At 50.3% G+C, this 26407-nt stretch overlaps 1 protein-coding gene across 8 annotated transcripts; it reads left to right on the top strand.

The window, feature by feature from the left end:
- The first annotated feature begins 956 nt into the window (after window positions 1-956).
- On the top strand, window positions 957-24372 carry Septin3 (septin 3). 8 transcript variants are annotated; one of them, XM_041671873.1, is made up of 12 exons: window positions 957-2328; window positions 9631-9822; window positions 12196-12324; window positions 12781-12862; window positions 13098-13235; window positions 14911-15028; window positions 15697-15792; window positions 18306-18405; window positions 20000-20051; window positions 20342-20435; window positions 20786-20851; window positions 22678-24041. In XM_041671873.1, exons 1-12 carry the CDS (start codon window positions 957-959, stop codon window positions 22741-22743), a joined length of 2505 nt encoding a protein of 834 aa, XP_041527807.1. In that variant the 3' UTR covers window positions 22744-24041. The 8 variants fall into 8 exon arrangements, with proteins under 8 accessions (XP_041527807.1, XP_041527808.1, XP_041527810.1 ...); XM_041671874.1 differs by lacking the exon at window positions 20786-20851; XM_041671880.1 differs by lacking the exons at window positions 957-2328; window positions 20786-20851 and adding an exon at window positions 4899-5313 and having other exon boundaries at window positions 18309-18405.
- The last annotated feature ends 2035 nt before the right edge of the window (window positions 24373-26407 follow it).

Here is a 26407-nt window from a genome sequence, read left to right as displayed (position 1 = left end):
AAATAAAGGAAATGACTTTGTCCCAGAGGCTGAGTTCTGGGCAACTCAGAGAGGTCACCAGTTAGCCACCCGGGGAACCCTGGAGACCACCTTAGGGAGTGTGGTTCATCTAACCAGACTACCTGGCAGCGTGGGAGGATTGGCCTGGGTATTCCCTTCTCTCTCAATTCCCTGTCCCCAGGCAGCCTCTCCCACCTTGTCCCTGAGCCACCTCACAGTCCACAGAGCCCTTCTTCAGTCACGCCACGCAGATTGCCTACTCTCAATTCAATTTCCAGCAATCTCCCTTCCAACCTGCCTTTGAATGGCTATTCCTAGTAGCCGACTGCAGGACCTGAGCAGTTTTGCAGCCTGTCCTGTCCGCCTACCCCCACCCCCGGGTTTACCTTCAGCCTTATCTGTACCCTGCCAGGCACAGCAGGAGCCCCGTGCTGGGTTTTCAGAAGACTTCCTTTTCCCACGTTTGGGCTTAGGAGCTGCCCAATGCCAGGCACAGCTGACGTCCAAACTGACTCAGGCTTTTCCTGGATGTCTCTCCCACCACTAGTCCAGCTTAGGGGTTCTTTCCTAGTTTGCTGCAAAATCCTCTTCCAGGGTCCCTGCCTATGTATGCAACCTCCACAGAGCTGTCCAGAGAGAACAGCCACACTCAGACTCAAGAAAAGAGAAAGCTGAACCCCATCCTGGGTTCTCGCATGTCAGGGGCAAGTTGCTCGTCAGCCGAGCCTACAGTGGCTGCTGAAGAGGCAGGTATGTGAGGTGTATGTCTGTCTGTAGCAGGTGGAAGGTCGGGCTATATAGGAGAACACACACTCTACTAAGGACTCAACAAGCCTCCAAATAAGTTCCCTTCAGGTTGCTAGCGCCATCTACTGGCTAGGAGGAGGAGAGTTGAGACCTCATCCTTGTCTGCCTTCCTCTCTTGTGATTGCCTCAGGGAAAGCTGAACAGCCGGGATGGATCAAGACTTTGCACCTCCTCCTCCTCCAGAGATGCAGCCACACAGGGCTCCAGGCCCCAGATCTTCTTTCTCCCGCGGCCACATGCTGCACACCCACCAAAAGCTCACCAGAGATGTGTCCCCCCTCATCCCTGTCATCAAGAAGACTGTCCACTTGAAGGCCTTCCCCCAAGGCAATGTCCTACAGACTTTCAGTCAGCCAAGCCTTAGATCCAAGGCCTGGAGTATGTCCCAACAGGGCAGCATAGGGCCCCTGGGCTCTCTGCCTCCCAATAGCTTTATGCCCAGGAAACTCAGCTCTATTTCCTTAACGATTCGCCAGAACGTCCAAGGGCGGCCCCTGGATGCCTCCCTTTCTCATTGGGAAGAGTTGTCCAATTTGGGCAAGGAGGTACTTGCCCATGGAGAAGGGAAGCCGTCCACTTCAAGATCCAAAATGCCAAAGGACAGGACCTCCTCTGAAGGCCATGGGAACCCAGATCTTACCAAAGCCAACAGGACACCCTCAGGGGATAAGCCCCTGGTGTCTTCACATCTGACTTTGCCATTCCAATCTCAGCACACTCAGAGTTCGGGCCCTGTGGCTCAAGTCCAAACCAGAACCTCTCCAGGAAGAGGCAAGTCCAAGCCCAGGGGTATTCCCAGATCCCGAGCGTACCTCCAAAGGGCTACTCCTTCTCCTTCTACAAATTTGTCTGCTGTGGGCACAAAGTTAGATATAGCCAGAAATTTAGGCACAATGGTCACCAACAGACCTGAGCTGGCTATCAATATGTCCACACCAAACCCATCCAGAATGGTCAGAGACACTGAACTTCCTAAGATGGGCATGACCGTTGACTTACCTATAGCGTCCAAGGCAGGAAAAGCCATAGATTCGGTGATAACAGGCCCACCCAAACTAGGCACAGCCATGAATTTAGCTGGAGCAGGGACAACCAAGCCAGGCCAGGTTCTGAATTTGGTAACTGCAGACTCAGACAAGTTGGAAAATGTCACGGTTATGACCACGGAGGACTCAGCCATGGCTTTGGAAATACCGGATCAAATTGATCTGGGCATAAGCAGGTTGGACACAGCCATTGCTTTGGCTGGAGTCAATATAACCAAGCTGGACACAACTGCAGATTCTTCTGTGTTGGACACAAACAAACTGGAAACAGCCATGGATTCAGTTGTGCTGGTCTGCCCAGTCACTGGTGAGACCAAGCTAGACATTGTCAATCACCTGACCATCGCGGACGCTGCAACCTATTCGCTAATGCCAAGCGGAAGCACAGACCCACGCCAGGACATAGCTGTTGCAGATGCTGTAACAGACAGTGCTGCGGAGCCTACCTCGCTGGACCTGGCCAGAGAACCCAAAGGTAAGCGCAAGAACTTGGTTGGGAGGTGGTGTTGCTAGGGGAGCAAGGATGCAACAGTCTCTATAGGTTGGGAAAGAGAATGGGGACTCTAGGGTCGGAATTGAAAGGGTGACAGAAATGGGGACGAGGGTTGAGGGGCTGAAGAGAAGCAGTATGTCCCCCAAACCAAGCTACTGGAAGTCAGGCCGAGGGGGGCCACCAAGAGGAAGGTTCACAGCTTAGGCTGTGGAGAAGCAGACTGAGTCCTCTCTTGGCCACGACCTATGTTTCTTCTTTTGTTCTCTGAAAAGTCAGGATAATTAGGTGAGTCTGGCTTAAAGGAAAGTCTAAGTTTGAGGCCAGCCTGGTCTACAGATCGAGTTTCAGGACAGCCAGGGCGACACAGAGAAATCCGTCTCAAGAAAACCACAACCAAAACCAAACAACAACAACAAAAAGTCTAAGGCACAAAAACACAGGCAAACTCTTCAGTCAGCTGTGACTTATCTACCAGTAGCCTGACGTCTCTGTGCTTCTGTGGTGAGATAAAGCCCTACCTCAGGTCTCAGGGAGACCTAAATCAAATCACAAATAACTTTGTAGGAGATTTGCTATTTCAAGGTACATCAGCCGCGTGGTGGTGGCACACACCTTTAATCCCAGCATTTGGGAGGCAGAGGCAGGTGGATCTTTGTGAGTCTGAGGCCAGCCTGGTATACAAAGTGAGTTCCAGGACAGGGTCCAAAGCTACACAGAGAAACCCTATCTCAAAAAAACAAAAACAAAAACAGCACAAATAAAACAAAAAAAAGGTACAGCCAGGTAAAGGATAAGGAGGATAAGAAGTTCAAGGCTAATCTTACCTGGAAATCTTTCTTGGCTGTAGTTCGTTTAAAGTTGAAGGAGAGAGAGAGAGAGAGAGAGAGAGAGATCTATAAAGAGGTCAGTACAAAGGCTAGAAATCCTATGGCTGTCTCGGAGAGGTTTGTGGCCCACCCGAAGTCACACCAGAGTTAAAGGTGGCAGTACATGGATTGGAAACCAGACCTGGCCAAATTTCCAAAGCTCAGGTTCTGGGACAGGAAGAAGGCTTGGAGAGTACCCAGTACAGCGCTTGAACAGGGAGCTGGGCTTGTCAAAGCCTTTCTCATCCCTCTCAGCACACAGCCTAGTCCTCACCCTTGCTGTGTGAGCCCGGCTTTCCATCTTCAGCTCCGCTCTCTTCTGAAATGCAGAAGGCTACATCTGCTGGGCTCCTCCATCTGGGTATCTCCAGGCCATATCTAGAGGCAGGGAGCCCTTTTCTTCTACAACAGTGGTTCGCGACCCCCACAGGGGTCACAGATCACATATCCTGCATACCAGATATTTACCTTATGATTCATAACAGTGGTAAAATTACAGTCATGAAGTAACACCGAAACGATTTTATGGTTGAGGATCATCATGACACGAGGAACTGTACTAAAGGGTTGCAGCCCTCGGAAGGTTGAGGACCACTGCTCTAGAAACAGTTGCTGCCCTCCCCCTCCATCTCTCAGCTGCTGGCACAACCCATCTTTGATGAGGTGATTAGATCCCCAGGTAATCTGCTGCCCTCATTTTCTTTCTTTTCCATCCCATTCTGTTCGTTATCAATCCAATTTATGCATCTTCTCTGTACTTGACCGGCTGTCACTTCTTCCTTCCTTCCTTCCTTCCTTCCTTCCTTTCTTTTTTTTTGAGACAATATATCTATGTATCCCTGGCTGTCCTGGAACTAACTATGTAGACCAGCCTGACCTCAAACACACAGAGATCCACCTGCCTCCGCCTCCCAAGTGCTGGGGTTAAAGATGTGTGCCACCACACCCCACAGCTGCCATCGCTTTGTATCCTTCTTCCGTCCTCCACAAAGCTGCCACAGGGACTCCCTATCTGGTGGCATAATTTTAGAGTCACATTATTTCCACCCCTCAGGCCCACGGCTCGCTCAGCCTACCTCTCCATCCTCTTTAGCTGGGGCAGTCCTTGCCTGTGGCCTTTCCTGCCTTAGCCCGAGTCAGCGTTCTGAGGTATCACCTGCACACTGCTGTGCCGCCTCTGGGCTTGGCTGGCCCTGTTGCCGTTTCATTTTTTTCTTATTCTCTTCACCATTTGCCTATCCATGTCGGCCCTCACCTTCCATTATCCCTCATCTTCTGTTATCTCCATGGCGCCTGATCGCTTGCACTACACAGCACCTGTGTGAAACCAGCTGTTGGATTTCTGTTAGACTCAAAACGTTAAAGGTGAAGAAGGTTCGGTCATCCTTAGCTCTGTGCCGCCAGGGTTGACCAACAAGCCATCGTCAACGCATCAAAGATTTTTTTTTCCGGTGGGTAAAGGATGGTCAGGGAAGTTCAAGGTTATAGGGTTCAGCATCCAGGCTGGAAGCTGGGCCTGGAACCCAGTTCTCTGATTCGGAGCTCTGTCAGCAACCGCGCCTGGGCAGAACCGCGGTGAGCCAGCGCAATATCCCAATCACCGCGTGACTCACGCACGCGCACGGTCACCGGCAGCTGCCACCGATCTCCTGCGTTCCGAACCCGGTAAGGGGCCGGGGACAGGATCTAGGGAGAGAGACAGGGACTGCGTGCAATGCAGGCACCTTCCCGGGCTGGGCAACCCGAACTCCGGTACCTGCTTCTGCGTGCTGGCTGGGGAGCCGCGGGAAGGGGAGGGGCCCTCGGTGGGGCCGGCAAGCGCGCGGGTCACGTGGTGCCGGTGGCAGCGGCAGCATCGGTGCGCGCGGGCAGGGGCGGCTCGGCGCCGAGCAAGCGGAGGCGAGGTCCCGGGTGGGCGCGGGGCGCAGGGGCGGCACGGCCGGGTGGCTGGTCGGGCGGGTAGGCGGACGGCGCCGAGGGGCGAGGCCCGGCTGCAGGGGCCGCTTGGCCCAGAGGGAGCCCGCGCCCGGCTCAGCCTTTCAGCCCCGCGCCCTGAGCATCTCCCGGAGGACCCGAGACAAAGGAGGATTCATGTCCAAAGGTAGGGCTGTCGTTTGGGCGCCTGGCAGCGGCCGGGAGGAGGCTACGGCCCCAAGCGCTACCAAAGGGAGGGTTGCTGTGCTGAGGACCCCACGTGCATATGCATGGACACGCGCATACCAGGTGGCACCCATTTGGAGGCAATAGTCTCCGGAAAAGGCACACACAGAAGCTTGGGGAGGTATGGAGACTCAGATGCTTAGGGAAAGCCCCTGCTGGAGCCCCCCAGGACACTCACACATAGGCATAGCGTGTACTCCAACCATGGGTACCAGACCACCTACAACCAGTAAGAGACCCGTGCGCTGACATATCCGTCAGTCCCCTTCCCCCACATAGAGACCAAGTGTAGAGACAGGCACCAGCTGGTGGTCGCCAAGGGAACTCATTGGCTTCCTGACCAGAACGAGGTGGGGGGGCGTCCCCCCCTTTTTTTAATGGGGAAGGACTTCTTTCTTTCTTTTTTTTCTTCTCTCTCTCTTTGAGCTGTCCAGGGCTGGAACTGGGATGGCCTGGAATTGGCTCTGCGGTGGGGGTGGGGTTATAAAAGCTGCTGGTTACCAAGGAGCTGGAGAAGACCCCCCCTCAGCTTGGGAGGGAAGATATAGTCTAGCATTAAGCTAAAAGGAGGTAAGCATTCTAGAAAGGTTCCCTTCTCCTATTGCCACCTTTCCGACAGAGGGGTGGGGTCTCTGGACCAGACAAAGACAAAGCCATTAATTTTCCTGTAGGAGAAAGCCCTACATCCTTGCTTGCCTTAGGGCTGGAGTGTGCTGTCCTGTGGGGCCAGAGCTGAGTCAGGTGGACTGTCTCTCTTCCTAGAGCACTAATGTGGCAGGTGGTACCTAGCAGGGGATGCTGCAGACAGATGTACCACTCTCTGGGAGAGCTGGGAGCTTAGGAGGGGCCCTCCAGGGCCATCTAGCTGCATTCTGCTATGAGCACTGTTATGAACTCTTAACCCACTCTTGGAAAGCCCCCCTCCAATCTCAGATGCAGAGGATGGAGGAGGTCTCTATAGGCGTACCTACCTTGACCATGGCTCACACAGCGGCTATTTGTTGGTGGAGGGTGGGGTCCTGGTGCTCTGGATGGGAAGCAGCATCCAAGGAAGGAGAAAGGTATCTGCAGGGACTCCTGCCTTGTGGGGCTTTCATTCACACACCAACCGTTCATTCATTGTTGAGTGTCTGTGATATGTCAGGGTACACTGGGCACAGGGAACAATAAGGCGCACTTCTACCTCAAAGAGGGCTGGAAACCAGTGTACATTTGGTAACAGGTCATTTAAATTCATGATTTTGTATGGCTTTCATGGTAACCCAGGAAGGCAGGTACATTCCCCTTTCTTGGGTTCATGCCTCTATAGCTGCCCATCCAAAGACGACTTGGTGGGACCTGGGGAGTGGGAGGAGCATAGAATGGAGCCACAGAGGCCAACTCCAGAGCAGCATTTGCTTTGTACCCTGAAAGTCCTGATGTACTTGTTAGGCGCCTTCACAGAGGATGGACCCCCAGGGGGCAATGATGTTGTCTTGGATACAAATGTATCCTTGGAATTTAATGTAGCACTTGGTTTAGTCTGGCTTTCAATTGACAGCATATGGAATGACCTGGAATGAACTGATATGCTAAGTACTCTAGAACCCACAGGGGACTGAGGCAGCACAGCAAGAGAGGCATCCATATCAGGTAGGAAGACTTTCAGTAAGGGGAAGTTACTAGACTGGGCTTCCAGCAAAGCTTGTGACATAGTGACCAGCGTCACATCTGTGGTACTTGTGGTACTTGATCAGTGGCGGCTGTTAGCCTGTGACTGGCATGTGATCAGAATGTGGTTGGGAGGAGGCTGACCTGCTGGTAGGTGCTCTGTACCTTGCTCATCATGGATGCTAACGAAAGTGAGAGCCACTTATGTCCCGGACTTCCATCAGGCCAGCCGTAGAGTCTAGGAGTTGTTCGGGCATCTGGTCAGCTCCCTCCTTCACTCAGGGTCTGAGAGACAGAGCTGAGTAGGCCATGGTGAGGACACGCGCTTTCTATGTATTTACACCCTCCACATATACAAGTACCCTTGCCCGCCTCCAGGTGGCTTATGTCACAACACAGCCTGGAGGTACCAAATGTGCCTAGCAGGCATGCAGGAAACCAAAAGGACCAGGCTGTGAGAACAGCAGGAAGGAGAAATGTGGCACTGGCTCCCAGGGCAGATGTGCTAAAGGGGAACACGAGCTGGGTGTGGAGTGGAGGAGCGGACCCAGGCTGTGCAGAGTCAGCTGCCATAGGGCCGAGCCAATCCTGCTGCCTTCTGGAGCCACCTGGCTGGCAACAGCTAGCTTCCTGGGAAGCAAGAGGGAGCAGAGCCAGGCTCTGAGGAGGTGTTGAGGCTTTGTCAGGTTTAGCTGTGCCTGAGGGGGGAACACGGGAAAGAAGGTTCCCATCTTGCCAGTATCAGGGGAAGGGCCAGGTGGTGGGGGTACAAGAGCAGATTCCTGGCTGGGCTTGGGAATGGGGAGGGAGACTGTGTTCCCACTTCCTCCTGCCCATCTGCTGCTCCATCAACCCTCCTCACAGGGCTGAGAGGCAGGGTGGTAGTCATGAACTGCGGGGTTCTAAAATGGCACAGCTTCTCAACAGCATGGCGGCAAAGATAGGCTTGTGAAATCAGCAACCGGGGCACCTCCGCTTCATAAATGCGGAGTTTGAAACGCGCTCAGTTTCAATCCCGCTCCAGAAAGCTGAACTTGAATAGGGCAGGAGTAGCTGGGCAGTGGTGGCACACGCCTTTAATCCCAGCATTTGGGAGGCAGAGGCAGGCAGATATCTGTGAGTTTGGGGCCAGCCTGGTCTAGAGCTGGGGCTACACAGTGAAACCCATCTCAGGACAAAACCAAACCAAACAAAAAGGCAAGGGCGAGAGGGCATGGGTCTGTGAGGCTGGACTCTGGGCTTAGAAGCATCACGTCTCATGTGATTCTCATCGCAGCCTTAGTCATGACTATTCTGCAGAGGAAGAAGCAGGCTCATAGAAGGGAAGTGGCCCACACAAGTCTACAAGCTGACAAATAGCAGAGCCAAGATCTTTTCCACTTTACCCCACACCCATTTCCAGGGAGGGAGATGGAGTTGGTCTCTTCTAGGACTTACCCTGCTGGACAGTGACCCACCACATCTCACCTGCGTGTGAGCATGCCAAGGGGACCTTTGTCCTTCTCTGGGGACAGCTATTTCCTCAGCCTCCTCTTCTGCTACTTACTAGTATGAAAGTATCCTCTTAGGCAAGTACTGTCCTTGTTTGGGTCTCATTCCTTCTTTGCTGGCTCCGCAGACTCAAAACTTTGCATGGGAGGTGTTGGGAGACCCTCTGCTGCACAGCAGCTTTTGAGACTCATGGCCCTGAGGGTGGAGTAACGCTTACTCTGCAAAGAAAGGTAGCTCTGATTGCTTCTAAAAGATCAAGAAACCGAGACCATTGACAGTTGACATATAGTAGACCTGGGATCCTAAAGGTTCTTTGTTCCTTGCTTGGCAAGGCAAGATGCAGGTCTGAATAACTGAGACATTTCATAGATCAGAGCTCTTTTTGGGGTGGAGTTACCCCCCAAGAAATGTTTGGTACTCTGTCGAGACGCTTTTGGTGGTCACATCTGAGAGACTCCTTCTGGAAACTAGAAGAGACTATGGATGCTATTAACCATCCTGCAGACACAAGACAGCCCCGCTACAGTAACTACGCAGGTATCAGTAGAGCTAAGGTGAAGGAGCCCTTGGATTGCATACACAAAGATGCAGTACTTTGAGGCAGTGATGTGCTTGAACGTGTCCAGCAACTGGAGAACCTGATTGGGGCTAGAAAGATAGCTCAGTGGTTACTGCTTACTGCTCTTACCTGGGCTTGATTCCCAGCACCTGCGTGGCAGCTCACAACAGTTTGTAAAAACAGTTCCAGGATGACCCAGTGTCCTCTTCTGGCCTCTGTGGGCACTGAATACACATGGTGCACATACTTACATTCAGACAAGCACTTATACACATAAGATGAAAATGTATAAATCTTTACATAATAAACAAACTGGAGAACCTGGTGCTGGTACAGATTTTGCAACTGACCTAAACGGTGTTCTTGGGCAAGTCCCTGTGCCTCCTGTCCCTCTTTCCTCCTGGGACTCAGTGTTTTCTTCATCTACACAGTATGGGACCCAGACTGGATGAAATTATGGTCTCTTCTCGTCCCAACTCTGCGACCCCACGTGCCTTCCATGAAACCCTTGTTCTCCTGCCTCTCACCATGCCTATTCCTCCCACCTTGGCTTTTCAGGGCTCCCAGAGGCCAGGACGGACACAGCTATGTCAGAGCTGGTACCCGAGCCCAGGCCTAAGCCGGCGGTGCCCATGAAGCCGGTCAGCATCAACTCCAACCTGCTAGGCTACATCGGCATCGACACCATCATCGAACAGATGCGCAAGAAAACCATGAAGACTGGTTTTGACTTCAACATCATGGTCGTTGGTATGGAAAGCCATGGGGTCACTGGAGGCCTAGTGGTGGGCAGCGCCAAGGATCCCATTTCTTTCCCCAGAATGGCCTGGCTTCTCTAGGGTGAGCTCTTTCTAGGAGGGAGGATTTCATCATGCTGATCCCAAAGGTCTGGTCTCTTCCTCCTAACCGGCTGATTGGAGGATGGGAGATTGGGGTGGATGGCCAGCCCGGCTTCAGTACTAGCTGAACAGAGACGAGCAGTCTCATCACTCTGAGCTGGCCTTTAGGTTTGTGGCATGGGCATCGTCAGCTCTTTCCCATCCCCAAGAGCTGTGAGAGGACTGGGTGAAAAGATGGTCTCATTGTTCACACCTTAAAGCGTCAAAGTTTTCCAGGGTCTTAGTCACCGAGTAGTGTCAGTGAGTCACCGTTTGTAGCGGGAAGGGACATTTGCTTCATCCGAGTCATTCACTGGGTGTAGAAACGGAGTGAGGCAGCCTCTTCCCTCCCTCTTCTCCCATACAGTCAACAAGCCTGTCCCTTTAACCATGTAAAGATCTCCAGGGCCTGTCAGCTTCTGCCCATCCCCCACTGCTACCCTAGGCTAGCTCACCTGGGTGGTTGCAGTTACCTGACTCAGTGCTGAGCTGCAGAAGAAGAACCTTGGCCATCCAGGATCTATTTTTGCTACAAATCCGCCAGCTGAGCTGACATGGATGTTGGCTGTCTGGCATCAAAGTCTTAGCTTAAGAACCAGAAGTAGCCAAGCCACGCGGCGGTGCATACCTTTAATCCCAGAACTTGGGAGGCAGAGGCAGGCAAATCTCAGTGAGTTCGAAGCTTTCCTGCTCAGAGTGAGTTCTAGGACAGCCAGGACTGTTGCAGAGAGAAACCCTGTCTCGAAAAACCAAAAACCAAACCAACAACAACAACAAAATCCAAACCAAACAAAAAGCAGTAGATGTAGATGGCTCGTGGACCTTTACAGCTGTGCCAGTTGGGGTGACATGGGCTCTCCTGGTTCTCCATCTCCTTTCCTCTCCGATTCATTGTCCACTAGCTGCCCAGCGGCTTTCCCAACGTGCGGAACTCATTGAACCATCCATCCTAATTCCCTAACTCTTTTAACCTCGGGATAAATTTAGACTTCTGTCCTGGCTGGGAACTGCTCCAGCTCAGCTTTTACCAATTCCCATCTACATTCTACTCATGCACACAGGGAGGCTCTTGACTTGTGTGCTCTTTCCTGTAGAGCCCTTTTAACAGAACGATCTAAGCAGCTTCTGCCAGCTCCTAAGGTAGTATGAGAACTGCTTCTAGTCATTGTTCCTGGTCCCTGCCAGTTCCCTCCTTCATTACCCAAGAAGAGATGATGGCCTAAAGGGATAACATAGCAAGCCCAAAGCAGCGAAAACACTACATATACATACACACAACATAGTACATCTCATATACACAGATACACACATAACATGCACTACACACACACACACACACACACAACGTGAGCATTTAACACATATACATACACATATAGAATAAATAAATGTAAAGACAGAAGGCTGGAGAGATGGCTCAGTGGTTAAGAGCACTGGCTGCTCTTCCAGAGAACCCTGGTTCAATCCCCAGCACCCATATGGCAGCTCACAACTGTCTGTAAATCCAGTTCCAGGGCTTCTGACACACTCACACAGATACACATACAGGGAAAACCACCAATAAACATAAAATTAGAATAAAGCAGTTTATACGAAAAAAAAAAGCAGGGTTCTTGGGGCGTGAGCCCTGAAAGATCAGATCATTTAGTAGCTGTGTTGCCTCACACGTGACGTCTCAGCTAGAGAGGAAGACAGCTCTGCTACGAGACGCACAGGGATGGTTTAGAGTGCTTAGAGAGGGCGAGGACTTAGTTCTGTGCTAAAACACCTCACGGTCGAGCACAATGCGTTGGTTTTCAGTCCCTGGCACCAGGGGATACAAAGACCAATCTTATTAACAGACGTGGACGTGCTCACGCACCGTGAGGCGGATCTGAACGCAAAGTTATTCTGTTCTCACTTTTAGTGCCATTAAAGATGGAAAAGCTAAGTTGAACAAAACCACAAGCCAAACCAAACCAGAAAACTGTATCACACACATACCACACAAATGCACAAGCTGTATCTTCTCCCAGTGGTCCTGGGGCCCATGAAGGAACTTGGAATCCAGCTGCCATTTCTCAAGGCTCCTCTCCATTGAACGGACAGCCATTCCTACCTAATGCTCATCCCCAAGGGGTATTCAAACAGGGCTTGGCTTGGACCACAGCTCTGGAGCCCTGTAAGCTCACAGGAGGGTTCTGCGGCTCAGGAGGTAGATGTGCGGCCTGTCTCCCTTTCTCCGTCTCCTCCTCCCTTGCTGCAGGCCAGAGTGGACTGGGCAAGTCGACGCTGGTCAACACACTCTTCAAGTCCCAAGTGAGCCGAAAGGCCTCCAGCTGGAACCGGGAGGAGAAGATCCCTAAGACAGTAGAGATCAAAGCCATTGGGCATGGTGAGAGCTAGTCCAGGATGCCCACTGGGGACATCATTCTGAGGGGCCAATGCCAAGCAAGAGAAAGGGGGATTATTGGGGAAGAAGATGTGAAAGATAACCGCAGAGTGGAATTAAACTCCAAATTTGTTGGCGCAGACTCCTTAGGCTGCTAGGGCTAGACAGTGAGGTGGGAGGGGGGGAGTGTGTGTGTGTAGAACTGGAAGAGGTGGGTCTTGAACTAGGTGTAAGCTCGGGGAGGATTTAGATATAGACACAGAAGAAGCAGAACACGGTCTTCTAGCCATAGGGAGAATCCAGAGTACAGAGTACTGAGTGGAGGTGAAGTCTGTCACCTTGACTTGGCTAATATATCAGCTGCTGCTCAGAAGTATGGGTGTTCCTGGCCAGCAGACTGTAGGGCTCCGGGGTCAACTATAGGACTGACTTGTCGGATGCTCTTTTTATTCTCTCCAGTGATAGAGGAAGGTGGTGTCAAAATGAAGCTGACAGTCATTGACACGCCAGGCTTCGGGGACCAGATCAACAACGAAAACTGGTATGTGTCTGCCTCTGTGATTTCTTCCCTGAATACTCTGCTAGGAGGACATAATGCAGATTCATTCCCACTGAGGCCTGCCTGCATCCCCCTGGGTCTCCTGGGGGAATGCTGCCCTTGCTAACCATCCATGGAAAGCCGTTGGGTAGAGAAGGGAGGACAGAATGTGAGATGGGTGTGAGGGGATTGGGACCTGACTGAGTCTTGTCCATCTGTGCTTCCCCCTGCCCCTCAGCTGGGAGCCCATTGAGAAATACATCAATGAGCAGTATGAGAAGTTCCTGAAGGAAGAGGTGAACATTGCCAGGAAGAAACGCATCCCTGACACCCGTGTCCACTGCTGCCTTTACTTCATCTCCCCCACAGGACACTCGTATGTACCAGACCCACTCCTACTACTGGCCTGGGTCCAGTGTGTATCATTTGTGCCCAAGGACTGGAGAATCTATACTTGGACTTAGCTGGGGAGGGCCAGATGGCTGGAAGGTCATGGCCCTGTGACCTTAGGGTTCCCCAGACTTTCCATAAGAAAGAGAGTAAAGGTGAGCATCACTGCCCCTCTCTCCCCCATACTGGTCACTGGTATCCCAGCACAACCCAGCTTTACCAACAGAGAGAACTTGAGCAGAGGGCACCTCATTTGTTCAACAGACACTTGCTTTGGCCAAGACTTGGGGCACGGGGGTGGCAAGAAAGGTAAAGTAGGGAAAATTAGGGCTACTGGACTGGGGCTGGTATTTAGGCAAGATGTGGAACTTAGCTGTAGGTATCCAGACAGTGGCCATTTCCAAAATCAGGGCTACTGGACTGGGGCTGGCATTTAGGCAAGATGTGGAACTTAGCTGTAGGTATCCAGACAGTGGCCATTTCTGCAGGATGAGCCAGACATCCAGAGATGAAGTCTGTGCCGGGAACTTAATTTGTAAGTGGCGGATGGGTCCCACGATAAGCAACGTGGGCGTAGGCAGAAGTCAGGGATCTCGGTGGTGTTTCTAGCCACCTTCCTACAGGACAGTGTGTCTCCCTAAGCCCCATCTGCAAGGTCAGAACGAAAGTTTTTGAGGGGATGACACAGCCAGTAGACCCTGGATTTGGAAAGAGCCAGGGGTACCCAGCCAACACTGGGTTGTGAAATAATACCCCTGGGTCAGACCTTGATCTCAATAAAATGAGGCCTTTTTTGTTGGTGGTGGTTTTGTTTTTAAGAATGAGTGCAGGGAATTAAACGTGCTAGGTAAGCACACTACCATTGAGCTATACTCCAGCCCTCTTTTTTTAACTTTAAAAAATATTTATTTATTAACTCTACTTATTGAGGCAGGGTTTCTCTGTGTAGCCCTGGCTGTCTCAGAACTAGCTCTGTAGACCAGGCTGGCCTTGAACTCAGACATCTGACTGCCTCTGCCTCCCAAGTGATGGCATGTGTCACCATGCCCAGCCCTCTTTTTATTTTTTAAGACAGAGTCTCACTTAGTTGTCCAAATTTGCCTTAAACTTACTCTGTAGCCCAGGCTGGCCTTGAATTTGAGATTTTTTTTCCTGCCTCAGCTAAAATGGTAGCTTTAGCTTTTCCTAGACCTTGATCCACAGTTAGTGGGACCTATAAGACAATCTGACTTAATGGATTCCCTAGACTTCAAACTAGACTGGGCTCCAGAGCCTGTCTCTGTGGGATGGAAGGTGGGGGCTGAAATGAGCCCATTGACAAGAGTTCAGTTGGTAAGGGCCATCCATGTATGTCCCCCCAAAGAAAGAAATTGTTTGGTCGGAAAAGGTGTCATGGAATGATTTGAGGGGGTTCAAGGAGACCCATGCTTTACATAGAAGCTGAGGAAGGAGGGGGGGGCTTGATTGTGATGGGCTGAGGATGGAGCTGCAGACATGCAGTGGGTGCTGAAGCGGTGGACATGTGCAAGAGGAGAGGCTGCAATTGCATGGCCTCAGCTAGGTTCCCAGACCAGTCCTCTCCCAAGGATGGTGTGGAGAGAGCAGGGGCTGAGTAGGGAAGGGTTGGTGGCTCTGACATTCCTGTCTTCTCTGGGCCCTAGCTTACGACCGCTTGATCTTGAGTTCATGAAACACCTCAGCAAAGTGGTGAACATCATCCCGGTCATTGCCAAGGCTGACACCATGACCCTGGAGGAGAAGTCTGAATTCAAGCAGAGGGTGAGCAGCTGCTTTGCCCTTTTCCTGTGTTAGGGGTTCCTTCCCCTCCTCTGAGTCTGAGCCGTTCCCCTCCTCTGGTCTGGGTCTGAGCTGTTCCCTTCCTGCCATGGCTTCCACTGCTACTCTACTCCAGTTTCCTACCCTAGCTCCCTCCAACTCAACTATCCAGGAGGCAAGGGCTAGAACTTCCTGGACCAAAGGTATATCCATGCAGTTCCAGGCTTCCTCTTCCTCACAAAGGCTCCCAGATACACTCATCACGGAGAACCGGAGATCTCACTGCTCCAGTGTTAAGTTACTTGAAAGACTACACTCACCAGTAACCGACAGTAGTATGCTAGTACTCATGGGATGAAAAGAACAAGAAACCAACAAAAGCACTAAATAAGTCCTGGAGGAAGAGACTTACGCTGGTCTTGAAAGAGGGCTAACAGAGAGCCTGGGAGGCGGACTTTACTTCCCTTGCAAAGGAGAGCAGAGCATGAAGGACAAGGTCATGAGCATGGCCTGTGGCATCTGGACAGAGCTGTGCTGTCTGTCTGAAACCCCAGGGACCTGAGCCTGCATCCCCTCCTCTTTCCTCTCAGGCTGGGCTGTGTCTTTTCTTGGGATCTTTCTGTGACCTAGGGCCTGGGGATCATCAGTGCTGTACTGCCTTGCTCCTCTAGGTTCGCAAAGAGCTTGAAGTAAACGGCATTGAGTTCTACCCTCAGAAAGAGTTTGATGAGGACTTGGAGGACAAGACAGAGAATGACAAAATCAGGGTAGGTGTGTGGGGCCCTCTGCGTCACACAGATTCCCGGCCCAGTGCCTCTGGGATGTGCCTTCAGGGCCCTTCTCCTGCTTTCCCTACCATATCTCCATGTCATGCCATCTAACCCAGACCTCAGGAAGCGGGGAAGACGGTGACCCTCACTAGGACTGTGAACCCACAAGCAGGGCTTCCTGTACAGTCTCGTCCACCACCAGATGATATGAAAGCTTCCCTTTCCTTCCCAGGACCTGGCAAAACCTCTGTGTCAGGTGATGGGGCACCAGGCAGGGAAAGCATTGGGCTAGCACCAAGGGGAATCTATGCTCTAGGCAAAGTATACCTCATTTCTCACTCTATAAAATACAGAGGCTTGACTAGGTGAGTGGCTTATAGGCTTTCTCTCTCCCTGGAAGAGCTACATAAAAAACATTGAGATCGCTCAGCACGTAAAGGTGCTTACTGCCAAGCTGACTGCCTGATGAGTTGGATCCCCAGGATCCCAGTGGCAGAAGGAAAGAATTGACCCCCAAAAGTTGCTCCCGGATCTCAGTAGACACTTGAAATAAAACATGCATGCACGCATGTGCACATGTATACACACACACTATATGTAATTAAAAATTTTAAACATGAATAATGCAAGTTATAAGAATAAAAAGCCTGAGCTAATGGGCCAATCAGTTTATGACTAAAGTAGAAAAAAGTTTTAAACAAAAACCTTTAGAAGTCTAGCATACAAACCACTAGAAGAGAACTGCTTTGGCTGAGTGTTGTGGGCACAGAGCTCTGCTGCCCCAGCAGGTGCTAAGATACCGTCTGTGGCTCTGGCCTCACCAGGAAACTAGGTTTGGAGACCATTAGCTGTATGTCTTAGGTCTTGCCCTACAGTTCTGTGGTTCTGCACCACAAACCTAGCCCACTTCCAACCCAACCTAATCTGTGACAAATCTCCATTCACGGCTTAGGTTTTGAGACCCTTCTGGACTCTTCTAGAAAGTTGAACAATCTAGCAGAAGCCCTTTATCCCTTATAGTTGGACAGATACTCGGTTGAAAAAGACAATTGAATTAAGGTCATTACTTAAAAAGCTCCCCCTTTTTGGTTGTTTTGCTTCTGTTATTTTGAGACAGGGTTTCTCTGGGTCACAGCCCTGGCTGTCCTGGAACTCTCTTTGTAGACCAGGTTGACTTCCAAGATTTGCCTGCCTCTGCCTCCCGAGTGCTGGGATTAAAGGCATGTGCCAACACTACCTGGCATAAAAAAAAAACCTTTTTAGTGACATTAATTTACTCACTGGGGTGGTGAGGGAGTGAGAGTCCCTTTGGCATGTGTGGAGGTCAGAGGATAACTTTCAGGGGCTAATTTTCTTCTTCTGCTGTGGCTCTAACTCAGGTTAGATTTGGTGGCAAGTGTCTTTATCCATTGAGCCACCTCACCAGCCTCAGATAATCACCTTAAAAATGACGTCTATAAATCTTAAATGTCTACATAGGAACAGTTTAGGAAGCTAAAATGTTAAAATATGTGTCACATCCATCAGCCTTTATATCTTTGTGGTGCTGGGGATTGCATCATCATTCTGCTTTACTACACACACACACACACACACACACACACACACACACCACACACTCTGTGCAGGGCTGCGGATCAAACCTAGGACCTTGGGTATGCTAGGCAAGCACTCGATCACTGACCTACACTCTCAGCCCAAAGACCATTCTTGATGCCAAAACAATTCACTGATGTCATCTTTGTGCACAGTTGGCATGATTTTCTGGAAACAGCTCCACACCTATGTCTTCAGTTTATATATGGTATTCATGCGCTGCATGAAGAGCTTTTGGTCTGTGAAGGGCTGGGCCGCATGAGACAGGGCTTCCTTTCAATCATATCATCTGGTAACGTGGTAGCTGTTCTATTGGTTTTTGTACATCTAGGCTATGAGTTTGCCAGTGGCACAATCGCCCATGAACTTTTCTCAGAATGTATTCCAGCCATTAAGCAACATGTGGCTCTTTTTTTTTTTTTTTCGACAATAACAAACACACACCAGGCAGATACATTCGGGTGCTTGCCCCGATAGAGCAGAGCAGCCTAGAGCCCTGAGAGTTCGGTACCTGGGCATCTGCCAGTAGGTTCCATGGGAGCCACAGAACACATCTTGGAGTCTGGCTGGCGCCTGCGGGGCGGGGAAAGGTGCTGTTTGTAAGAGTCTGTCCCAGCTAGCTCACAGAGCTGTTCCAAATCAAAGGAAAATATGTGCCCAAGCACAATGAACTACACAAAGGGCTCTCTAGTGGAAGGGGAGCCAACTTACTGAGGCTAACCGGCCAGAAGACAGTATAGTCAGGACCCGAGTCCCAGCTCAGCCTTTTCAAGGGACGGAGTCTGGCCCTTCCCCCCAGGAGCATCACTGAATGAACAACAGAGTAAGTTGTGAAAGGCTGTCCTGCCCTTGGACATTCGGTTTGCAGAAGAGGACTGAGCATGTGTGTTGCTTTGTGCTCTCCCCGCATCCAGCAGGAGAGCATGCCCTTCGCTGTGGTGGGGAGTGACAAGGAGTACCAAGTGAATGGCAAGAGGGTCCTCGGCAGAAAAACCCCGTGGGGGATCATTGAAGGTAATTCAGTCTGTCGCCTAGAAGTGGCTGTCCAGAGAGCAGCTATTAATCATCAGGAGGTCAAAGTGCTGTTCTGGGACATTGATGCCAGCCAGTTGCTGCCAATAAGGAGCTTATTGGCAAGCAGTGACACCATTTAACGTGTGACCAGCTGGCCATGACTTGGCCTATCAAATGAATTTAGAACCTGGGGAAACTATCAAGGGTGGAAAAAAAAGCAAAGAAAGGTTTTCATACGTGACCTGGCAAAGTACCAAAGGGTGGTTCAGCTATTGTCTTCGTCACATTTATTATGAATAGATGTGACCTTGGGTGGGATATGATGAATCTGAAGTTTTCAAGAAGTTGCTTCAAGGGTCTCACTCAGGGCTGGGGAGTAGCTCAGCGATAAAGCACTTGCTGCACGTGTGCAAGACTCTGCCTCCCATCCCCTGCAGTCCACACAAAACCAAACCAAGAAGACGAACAACCCTTTGTTCAACATGGTAGCCCTGTGAGGAGAGCAGGTGCTCCCATCTTCAGAACAGGAATCTCGGACAAGTGTTTTGCTTTGCAAAGGTCACACAGTCCCCACCCACACCACCAGCAGCTGAGCTGGAGACTAAATCCAGCACTTTTCGCGTGCTAGTGAAACTTGAACTTCAAATTTGGATATATTGATTCCCAAACTGAGATTTTCTCCACTCTCTTGGGTTGTTCATTGTCAATAATGTTAGTGGTCCTGGCAGTAGAACTCAGGGCCTCGCTGTGCTAAACAAGTGCTTTACCACTGAGCTAAATCCTTAACTAGTGTTTTTTTTTTGAGACAGGTTTTTACTGTTGTATCCATGGCTGGCTCTGAACGCATGATCCTCTGCCCCTTGTCCCAAATGCTGGGATTGCAGTGGTGGGCCACCGTGTTCACCACACCCAGTACCTCAGGATTTTAAAAGTAGCATTATCTCATTATTCACCTTGAATTAGAATTATTGATGAGAGAGGGCTGGAGAGATGGCTCAGTGGTTAAGCGCACTGACTGCTCTTCCAGAGGACCCAGGTTCAATTCCCAGCACCCATATGGCAGCTCACAAGTGTCTGTAACTTAAGTTCCAGTGGATCCAACTCCCCCAGACACCAATGCATATAAAAACAAAAAAAAATCACAAAATGTGGATGAAAATGTTATCTACACATTGTGAGACCAGAGTCATGCAGTATCCTCCTTTCTTCCCACCATTCTTGGTGTGTGGTTTGCAGACAGCAGCCACTCCACGTCTCTTAGCTGGGTTTTCTGACCTTGGAGAGCTGGTTCAGTTATGAGCTCCTGTGTGTTTTCCTTTCTTTCAATCATCTTAGGCCTTCACAAGTTTGTTGTTTGTTTGTTTGTCTTTGTTTTTCGAGACAGGGTTTCTCTGTGTAACAACCCTAGCTGTCCTAGAACTAGCTCTTGTAGACCAGGCTGGCCTCGAACTCACAGCCTGCCTCTGCCTCCCGAGTACTGGGACTAACAGTGTACACCACCACAGCCTGGCGTCTCGTGCTCTCTTTAAAGCTGCCCACCTCTGGGCCATGCACTAGTGAAACGGCCACCCGCTTTCTTCTGTTTTATCCATAGTGGAAAACCTCAACCACTGTGAGTTTGCCCTGCTTCGAGACTTCGTCATCAGGTAAGATCTTCTCCCCCTCCCCTTGTGGCAGTTTTAATTATTTGGGATTGAGGGTCATCTGTCCAAATTCACTTCCTGAGTTTCCATGTCTCTCTGACAGAGCTTTCTGGCCCAGTTCTAGCCCCTGTCTCAAAGAAGGAGGGGTTGAAGAGATGTCATTGGCCCTCAGGGGTAGGGCCAAGTCATTGGGTCCAGTCTCCCAAAGAGCTGTGTTAGCTTCAGAGGTGGATCGTTTCCTCATCTTCCAACCCTTAACTGCATCTCCTTCTCTTTTTCACTGTGCCCTTCAGGACTCATCTCCAGGACCTCAAAGAAGTCACCCACAACATCCATTATGAGACTTACAGGGCCAAGAGGCTCAATGACAACGGAGGCCTCCCTCCGGTGAGCGTGGACACAGAGGAAAGCCACAGCAGTAACCCATGATGAGCCCCTTCCTTGTGTTAGCTGCCATACATATCTCACTTCTCCGAACACACACACATCCCAGGCACCACCTCCAGCCACCTTTTCCTGTCAGCTCTGTCCCAAAGGCCTGTCTGGTATTTGTGGAGTATTTTGTCGTGTGTGTGTGTGTGTGTGTGTGTGTGTGAGAGAGAGAGAGAGAGAGAGAGCGCGAGCCTGGGTGTGTGTGCTCAGGGGTGCGGTTATTTCATTGCCCTCTCTGGAAAGTCTTTTGTTAGTCTGCTTTCTCCATGACTCTCCATTCTGTCTCCTTTTCTCTTGTGCTCCAGAACAAAAAGCTGTGCGCCTCACTCAAGAGGTCTGGGGAAGGTTTTATTTTAAAATGCTGGGAGCAGGTGAGCCACAGGCAACCCTTTTTTTCTTCTGACCCACCCACAAACTGAGGCTGCAAGTGTTCTTCACGGACAGGTGGCTGAGTTAGCCCATGGTGGGGTGCGGGGGTTTGGAACAACCTTCGCTGTAAGTTGAGGTGGCCTGGACTTCTTGACAGAGGAAAAGAAAGGTCATGGGGAACAGGGAAGAATGCTGTGGGGGGGGGGTGTGCGGTTCCTGCAGAATTAGTGCCTGGAAATGGAGCTCCACCCTTGGGTCTACATCAAGGCCACCACCAACACCACCACCATGCTGCAGACCACTGCTTTCTATGCTTGCCTTGCCCATGTTTGCAGCCTGGCTGGTTGTCTCCTCCTCCCGATCTCCTGCTCCGCCTCCTTTGCCTCCGTTCTTCATATATTCCTATCTCCTCCGTCTCTCCTGCCTGTCTCTGACCTTTCACTTCCTTTTAGAGTAATCTGTTAGCTTCATTTCCATATTTAGAAATCATGCCCAGCCTACTTCCTAAATTGACATTCTGTCGCCCTAAAATAAGGTTACAGCTAGGGGCTGAAGAGATGCCTCTGTGCTTAAGAGCAACTTCCGCTCTTGCAGAGGACCCAGGTTCGGTTCCCAGTACCTACCTGGCAGCTCACGACTGCACTGACTCCAGCTGCAGAAGCTCGGACGCCCTCTTTTAACCTCCACAAGCCTGGCATATACATACAAACATGGAGACAAACTCATATGCATAAGATAAAAATCAATAAATATTCAAAAAATAAAGTCACAAGTAAAAGCATGGGATGATACACACTGAGATGGCCAGAGAAATCAGAGCTATAGGGAAGAGAGGAGCCAATTTCTGCAGCTGAGCACTGAAATTTGCCCTGAACTCGGGAGTAGCCTAGGGAAAAGGGGGAACTTGGCTGACTGCTCCGTGTTCTGTTCAAGGAAACAAACACTGGTCAAGTGAGGCAGCAGCTTTTGGACATGACATTTTTTTAAACTAATTCTGAAGCATCAGAAACAATATATAGAATTTTTTAGGGACCCAGGGCTTCAGAGACAAATTCTAGGACACAGTTCCCTTTCTCTAGATCCTTCTATGTGAAGCTGGCTTTTCTGTGGCTTTGCCTCATGTAAATCTCACTTCTGTTCTCATTTGTCTGTCTACCTCTGCTTCTCCCCTCTCCTCCCGACCCAGTTTCCCCATCTTCCGATCCTCTAGATACTCCCGGGAACATCCATAACCATACATTTAGCTTTCTCTTGCCTTTTTCCGGAGCCCTGTAGTTACACACGTGTCCACTGCTCCTTGCACACAAGTTATTCTTCTTCCCGTGGTTTCTAGGGCTGCTTTAAGGAAAACAGCTTAGCCTTGGGAAAGGGAAGAGACTAGGGATTCTGTTTACCACTGCTCTTATGCGCTATCCCATCTCCTGGTCCAGCCTGGGTATTTAACTGGTCCTCACTGAATGCCACCGTTGAGTTGAGACCGTAGGACTGGAGTCACATGATCTGATCATTCCCTCCTCCTTCACTTGGTCTTATCCTTTCCTTAGCTCTACCTATCTAGCCCTCATTCCTCATCTCATTTTCCCGTAAGTTACTCCAAAGTCGGCACCTGTCAGCTAGAGCGGGAGCAGTGTTCTGGAGCGAGGTCACCTAGGGCCAGCAGGGATCAGGAGGGTGGGCACTGGATAGTTGGATAGGCTAAGTAGCAGAATGGTGCCTGACCCCTCATTAAGCTATGGATGGTTTCACTCTCCCTGGAGAAGCTGTTTTGATGTGCTTGCTGCAAACTGCTGGTCTCCACGCCCTCAACCGTTCTCAACTCCCCTTGCAGGGAGAAGGCCTCCTGGGCACTGTCCTTCCACCTGTGCCAGCAACCCCCTGTCCCACTGCTGAATGAAGGCCATTTCAAGCGCTGCTTCTCCCTCATTCCTTCCAGCTGCTCTTGCTGCAGGGCCAAGCCCCCTTTAATGCTGTGCTTGTCCAGCCCGCCACCACAACCCCTCTCAGCCCTCAGCAGGTGGGAGGGGCCGGCTGCCTCTTTAGGACCAGTAGCTTCCTCCATTTAGCCAAACGACTCCTCTCCTCCTACTGGAACGGAGTTCCTGCCAGCCAGCATTGCCCTGCTCCATCGTCTGTCTGCAGCCCCAGCCCATGTGTAAAGAGAAGGAACTCAACGAGAGCTTCTGCCCTTGCAAGCCCATTCCAGCGACTTGTAACCATCTCCAAGGGAACCGGCATTGCTCCCTAGCCATTCACCTGCATGAGTACTCTTCTTGGCTCCCTTAAACGGTCAAGAAAGTGATTTTTTTCTGCTTGTCAGTCATTGAGGTCAGCTGTGTGAGCCCCCATGTGGGACAAGGGTGTCTCCTTCATTGCTTAAAGGTATAAGGGTGATTCATTACAGAGATTGGGGAGCAAGAGGGCTAGCGTCACTTAAATCACCACTGGTGTCTGGCCCAGTGTGTGTATATGTGTGTGTGCGTGTGTGTGTGTGTGTGTGTGTGTGTGTGTGTGTGTAGACAACCTCTTTAACCCCCCCCCCCCCAAAGTGGCCATTTGGGAAGTGGTTTTCCTGAAAAGAAGTTGCTGGGTTTGACTTCCTATTCCCCAAACAACAACAAGGGGGGAAAAGTGAATTAAACACACACATGAACCACCCCAAACCCACAAGCTATACACTCTAGGCAGGAAAATAGCACCCTTTTGTACATTTAGCAATAAGAGGGATCTCTTCCCACCTACCCCAAGCATTCCAGCGCCCATCTCCCACCCTGTTAATGTGAGCAGTGCATTAGCCTGACCACAGGTGGTCGCTATGGGCTAATGGAAAATTCTCGACGGAGGGCAAAGCCCCCAACAGATGCATGAATGTTTGCGAATGTCGGCTGCCACTGCCCCATACATTGTGTCTTTATAGAAACCCTCCCTTGGCCACCTCCCCTGCCATCTCCACCTGGATACAACTTGCTCAAAGGCTGGTGACTTGTGGGCCATTCATCTACAAGTCCTGATGGAACAAGAGGCCCAAGCCTAGGGGATGCAGGAACGACCCATTTTTAAAATGTTATTAGTCCCAACCAATGTTTTGGTGATAGTCCAGTTGAATTTCCCAATTGAAAGCAAGCCAACAGACATTCAGACTGGCCATGTAAATGTTGCTAGCCTCTGTTGTACAACTAAACATTGCTGTTTGAAGAATAACAGCCTGGTCTTTGTGCTGTGTTCTTTCCTCCTCGATCAAATCAGCCACGGGTGACATCTCGCCTGTGTGTGAGCTAAGGACCCTCTTGGCAAGAAGTAGTCACAGATATTATGAGATGGAACATGTGCAGTCTATTCATTTTCAGGTGACATGAGGTCATATCCCAGCCACTTCCTGGAACTTCGTAACCCCAGTGATGAGTGGGAGAGCTGATACTTGATCTTACAAGTCCTGTGTTTTCCCAAAAAGTATTAAGTTCCATTTACTTAACTTCTTAATATCCCCTCTTTTTACACCCTGTAGGCATAAGGACTGATGAAAGCCAAGTCTTGCCTAGAAAACAATTTCACTATGAACATATCCAAACTATAAAGGGAAACCGGGCGTTGGTGGCGCACGCCTTTAATCCCAGCACTCGTAAGGCAGAGGCAGGCGGATCTCTGTGAGTTCGAGACCAGCCTGGTCTACAAAAGGAGTTCCAGGACAGGCTCCAAAGCTACAGAGAAACCCTGTCTCGAAAAACCAAAAAAAAAGTGTGCAAACTATAAAGGGACCAGTGAGATGGCTCAGCTGGGAAGAACACTTTCTGCCAAGTGTGCCAACCTGAGTTCGATCCCTGGGTTCTACATGGTGGAAGGAGAGAACTTCCAAAAGTTGTCCTCTGACCTCCGTGTGTTCGTGTGCATGTGTGCATGCACACACACACACACACACACACACACACACACACACACACACACACGATTCAAAGGGAACATGGCAGCTGGGCCAGCTGGTAAGAGTGACGGCTGTGCAAGCATGAAGACCTGAATTCAGCTCCCTAACACCCACAAATAAGAACCAGGTATGGCCGGGCGGTGGTGGCGCACGCCTTTAATCCCAGCACTCGGGAGGCAGAGGCAGGCGGATCTCTGTGAGTTCAAGGCCAGCCTGGTCTACAAGAGCTAGTTCCAGGACAGGAACCAAAAGCTACGGAGAAACCCTGTCTCGAAAAATAAAATAAAAAAAAATAAAAAAAAAAGAACCAGGTATGGTCCCATGCTTACCTGGGGCGTGCTGGTCACCAGCCTGTGTCCAGGATCAGTGAGATACTCTTTCCTGAGAGTGAGCGGACACTCTCTTCTGGCCTCTTGGAGTGCACACGGGCATGCACAGCCAGACACACACGTGCACACATACCACTTGTACACTCGAAGTTAAACAGTAGCCTTTTTCTTGATGCTAGGATGACCTTTCCCCTCACTTGTAGCTTATCAAACAATGGGGCTCTCATTTGTTTATTTCCCTAAAGTTTAATGTGAACTGTAAGCAATCACTGACTTTCTGTGAGGTGAACATAAGGCATAAATGAATGAGGAGAAGCGGTTTGGAGGGGCCAGGATGGAAAAGGATGAGTCAAGAGGCTCCTGAAAGCATGCAGGGAAAATAATGAAGGTGACAACTAGTGGCAACACAACACAGACGAAGGGAAGTGGAATTTGAAAGACAGCCGTTTGGCGGACATCAACTGTCACAGCCACAAGACGCCTAAGCAATCTTCTGATACCACCACCATACAAATGCAGCAGGCGACGTCCAGAGAACACAATCTTCTTGCTTAGGGTTGCATTGGCCATGGCAGGAGAGACTAGATCTTTATTTATTTATTTATTTACTTATGTATACAACATTCTGCTTGTGTGTATGCCTGCAGGCCAGAAGAGGGCACCAGACCTCATTGCAGATGGTTGTGAGCCACCATGTGGTTGCTGGGAATTGAACTCAGAACCTTTGGAAGAACAGGCAATGCTCTTAACCACTGAGCCATCTCTCCAGCCCCGAGAGACTAGATCTTGATGTTTGCTCCACTGCTGTATACTATTCTAGCTGAATTTAATTTTTTAATTCTAGTAAGTCTTGCACAAAAAAAAAAAAGCTGGGTGGTGGTGGTGCACACCTTTAATCCCAGCACTCAGGAGGCAGAGGTAGGCGGATTTCTATGAGGTCTAGGCTAGCCTGGTCTACAGAGTGAGTTCCAGGACAGGTTTCAAAGCTACGAGAAATGCACCCCTGCCAAAAGAATCTGTACTAGGCGTGGTGGCGCATGCCTTTAAACCCAGCACTTGGGAGGCAGAGGCAGGAGGACCACTGTGAGTTTGAGACCAGCCTGGTCTACATAGTGAGTTTCAGGGCAGTCAGAGCTACAAAGAGAAACTGTCTCAAAAGACAACGAAAGAAAAAAAAAATCGGAAATGAGAACGTGTCTTATGATGACAGTCTGATTATTTGGCAATTGTTTCTTCACTGGCACATCAGTACTCTAGAGCATCTTGATTAACACAGTGAGTGTGCCACCTACAAAGGCTCAGCGGATCCCGGA

Source organism: Microtus oregoni, unplaced genomic scaffold (assembly GCF_018167655.1).
Source record: "Microtus oregoni isolate MIOR12 unplaced genomic scaffold, Mior012 000022F_ref0000154, whole genome shotgun sequence".
NCBI lineage: Eukaryota > Metazoa > Chordata > Mammalia > Rodentia > Cricetidae > Microtus > Microtus oregoni.
This window is presented reverse-complemented; position numbering and strand designations above follow the sequence as displayed.

Excerpts from the sequence above, each read along its gene's own strand:
- Septin3 (XM_041671873.1), top strand. The coding sequence starts at position 957 with ATGGATCAAGACTTTGCACCTCCTCCTCCTCCAGAGATGCAGCCACAC. Across the intron at positions 15,793-18,305 it reads CAGAGAATGACAAAATCAGG|CAGGAGAGCATGCCCTTCGC; the intron begins GTAGGTGTGTGG and ends CCCCGCATCCAG. Across the intron at positions 20,436-20,785 it reads ACAACGGAGGCCTCCCTCCG|AACAAAAAGCTGTGCGCCTC; the intron begins GTGAGCGTGGAC and ends CTTGTGCTCCAG.